Source organism: Pinus tabuliformis, chromosome 3_2 (genome assembly GCF_031772625.1).
Source record: "Pinus tabuliformis cultivar Carrire ecotype Pingquan chromosome 3_2, CPIR1, whole genome shotgun sequence".
NCBI classification, from domain to species: Eukaryota; Viridiplantae; Streptophyta; class Pinopsida; order Pinales; family Pinaceae; genus Pinus; species Pinus tabuliformis.
The window spans coordinates 51,767,536-51,770,533 of record NC_142302.1 but is presented as its reverse complement, the minus strand read 5'-3'; the positions used below and the strand labels follow the sequence as shown (position 1 = coordinate 51,770,533).

The 2,998-nt window shown below is 43.7% G+C and overlaps 1 protein-coding gene across 1 annotated transcript; it reads left to right on the top strand.

Moving 5' to 3' along the window:
• Positions 1-2,227: 2,227 nt before the first annotated feature.
• On the top strand, positions 2,228-2,644 carry LOC149179755 (uncharacterized). Its single transcript, XM_089413640.1, has one exon. The coding sequence runs from the start codon at positions 2,228-2,230 to the stop codon at positions 2,642-2,644; it is 417 nt and encodes a 138-aa protein (XP_089269766.1).
• The last annotated feature ends 354 nt before the right edge of the window (positions 2,645-2,998 follow it).

The following is a 2,998-nucleotide window of genomic DNA, read 5'->3' as shown; positions in this document are numbered from 1 at the left end:
ATACTTTGAATATGTTTAAAGGTTAGAAACATGTGTTTTCTTTTAAAAATTCATATGGTCAAATCTAAACGGGGTAGAGTATGTGTACCTTTCTAAATTATTAGTGCACATGTGCACTATGATGCAAGACACCATCTACAAAAGAACATACAAATAACATTATTTTTTGCCAACAAAAATGATTGAATACTACTTATTTAACATTAAAATTGTGATAATAAGGAATCATATTTTTTCATAATAAGGAATGCATGTATGATTCCTTATTAATAATAAATAGGCATAAATAACACTTGTAGGTAGTATCCATAAGTGAAAACAGGTAGAGCAAGTAGTAAATGCAAGCAAGTGAAATAAGGAAAAGTAGAGTAGGAAGTGAGAAGATCTACAAGTGGATCCATAGAGGATTGGTAGGTACCATTTGTAAATCCAAGGATCAAGAGGATGGGGAATTAATTCAAATTAAAGGTGATTCCACTTGGAATTGTTTCTCCTCTGTGAGCAGCAAAAGGATTCACCACAACTAAAGCTTTTGATCTTCCATGTCCACTACTAAGATATAATTTGGTGATACATGGATACATAATCTCCATAACAATAGGATTCTATTGTATACATATGATAATATTTCTTTTTTTTCTAAATATCATGATATGGAGAATAATTGTTAACATTATTAGGGAGGATGGCGGGTCTTCGTGCAGCACCTAGGGTTTCAGAACGAACAAGCTATGCCGCCGTCGGCCCCAGAGATCAGCCAGGCCCCGGATCTGCTTGGCGTCTGGTTGCTGGGATCTCAAATTTCGACCCATCGTTTTGTTCCTCTACCGATTTCACTGCTGGAAAGGATACACATGGATCGGATCAAAGATTTCAACAGCAGAAGGAAATATCTCCCCTCATGGAGCAGGCCGACATTTTCATGGTGGATCTGGGTTTTCTTCCTCAAAACCCTGGGTGCTTCGCTTCAACACAACTTGATCATACACAGATCTGGGTATCTGAGCTACCATGCGAGGGTGAACCAGTCTGACAAAGCAGAGATGACTGCGCATGGTGGAAAGAACTGTGGTTGACGTCTCCTCTGCACCCATCCGGTCTGCTAAGGGATTATGGAAGCGGTGGTCTTCGATCTGAGAGGACTGATGCCGGCCTTGGAGCCAAACGATGGGTAGTTGCGATCTCCCCGGCGAGGAATACGCCATGGCCAGGAAGTATTGCCTGCGCTGAAGGAAAAAAGAGCCGGCAGTCCACCCCTCGACCCCCTCTCGGAAAGCTATGGGCGCGATCTCTCGTTTCCTGGCAGCCCACAAATGGTTTATTCGAAGTCCAAGCTTGGGGGCATCGGACTCAGGGTAAAACCGAATATGCAGAGGACGAAATAACTCGCCATCGCCCAGATCTACAAATACAACCTGTTATACTCGGGCAAAAAGTTAAGGGCGTTGAGAACGGGCTGGATATGGCCACGGAGATGAGGGTTGAACAAAATATGCTGCCACTTCCTCCCGATTGGCTCGATCCAGCAAAACGAGAACCCCACAAGACCGATCCACTCAGTATGGAGGCCGATCTGGTCCAGATCTTCATCAAATCAACAGAGGGCAAACACCTCTGCATGCGGATCAGTCAGAGAATGAGCATTCAGGGTTTAAAAAAGGAAATCCAGGGATATCTTGGAACCCCAGCACAACACCAAAATCTTATATTTGCAGGATACAGTTTGCAGGACAAACAAACTCTCCAGCAATACGGCATTACTAAAGATTCAACCATTATCTTAAACCTCAGGCTGCGTGGCGGGAGCACTGGAACCAGCTCTAAAAATACAGGTTCCTTTCGGGATGCTGTGAAAGGAAAAGAAAAAATGAAAAATAAAGAAGCACCACCATCAGAGGCCCCTGGACCCTACATTGTTGAACAAAGGCCAGAATCACCAACGCTACAAGTCGCTATGCCAGAGGTAACTAGTTTGCATTCTGATTTATGTAAATGTGCAGTTATTTGCAGATTTAATGGCTTCTGGCCAAAATCAGATGCCTTGCACCAATGGATCTAGACAACATGGACATCAAGCTGTGAAATATACCTTTGTCCCAAAGGTTACTTCATGGTCAGATTTAACTCAGAACAAGAACGAGACAGCATTATCAATCAGGGGCCTTGGTTCTGGGGCAGTGCTGGCCTCTTCCTTACCCCCTGGTTTGCTGATTTCGACGCTAATACAATGAAGGTTTCAACGATGCCTGTATGGGTGAGGCTACATGGTATCCCCCTACACTTTTGGCATCACAAAGTATTAGCTGCCATTGGGGACTCCCTGGGGAAATTCCTAAAAACGGACGAAGATAGAGTTATCAGGGGAATATTTACTTTTGCTAGAATATGTGTAGAAGTGGACCTGAGTCAAGGGCTCCCTAACCACATCACGTTGAACTTCAATAACTCACAATGGATACAACAGCTCGACTATGAGAACACAGCGTTCCGGTGCAGGGGATGTATGCAAACAGGGCACCTTCAATATGACTGCCCTTTTGCTCGGAAGGACACCAGGAGAACCAAGAATCAGCAAAAAAAGCCCAAAGGCTGGCAGCACACTGAACCAGTGGAAGAAGAAGACACACACGTGGAGCCTACATAGAATCAGACAGAACCCGATACTCCAATGAGACAGACATTTACTCAGGAGGAGAACGCTCCAGCTACACATACAGGGACTCACATTTTAGATCTGCAACGAGAGCCACAAATGGAAATCAATGGCATCAAAAGAACACATGGTTCAGAGGGCTCCGAATCTAACAAAGAACTCCAACTAATCACCATGGAAAATCAGCTTGCCATCATTACACCCACTCCCGACACTGGTGGTTGGCGACGAGTGGAGAAGAAGAAGGGCAGAAAAGTTTAATTCCTTTTCCTTTTCTCTATATCTGGTAGTTTCCTGTCACAACAGGAACAATTATTTGCAATTTTGTGATTTTCATTTACTCTG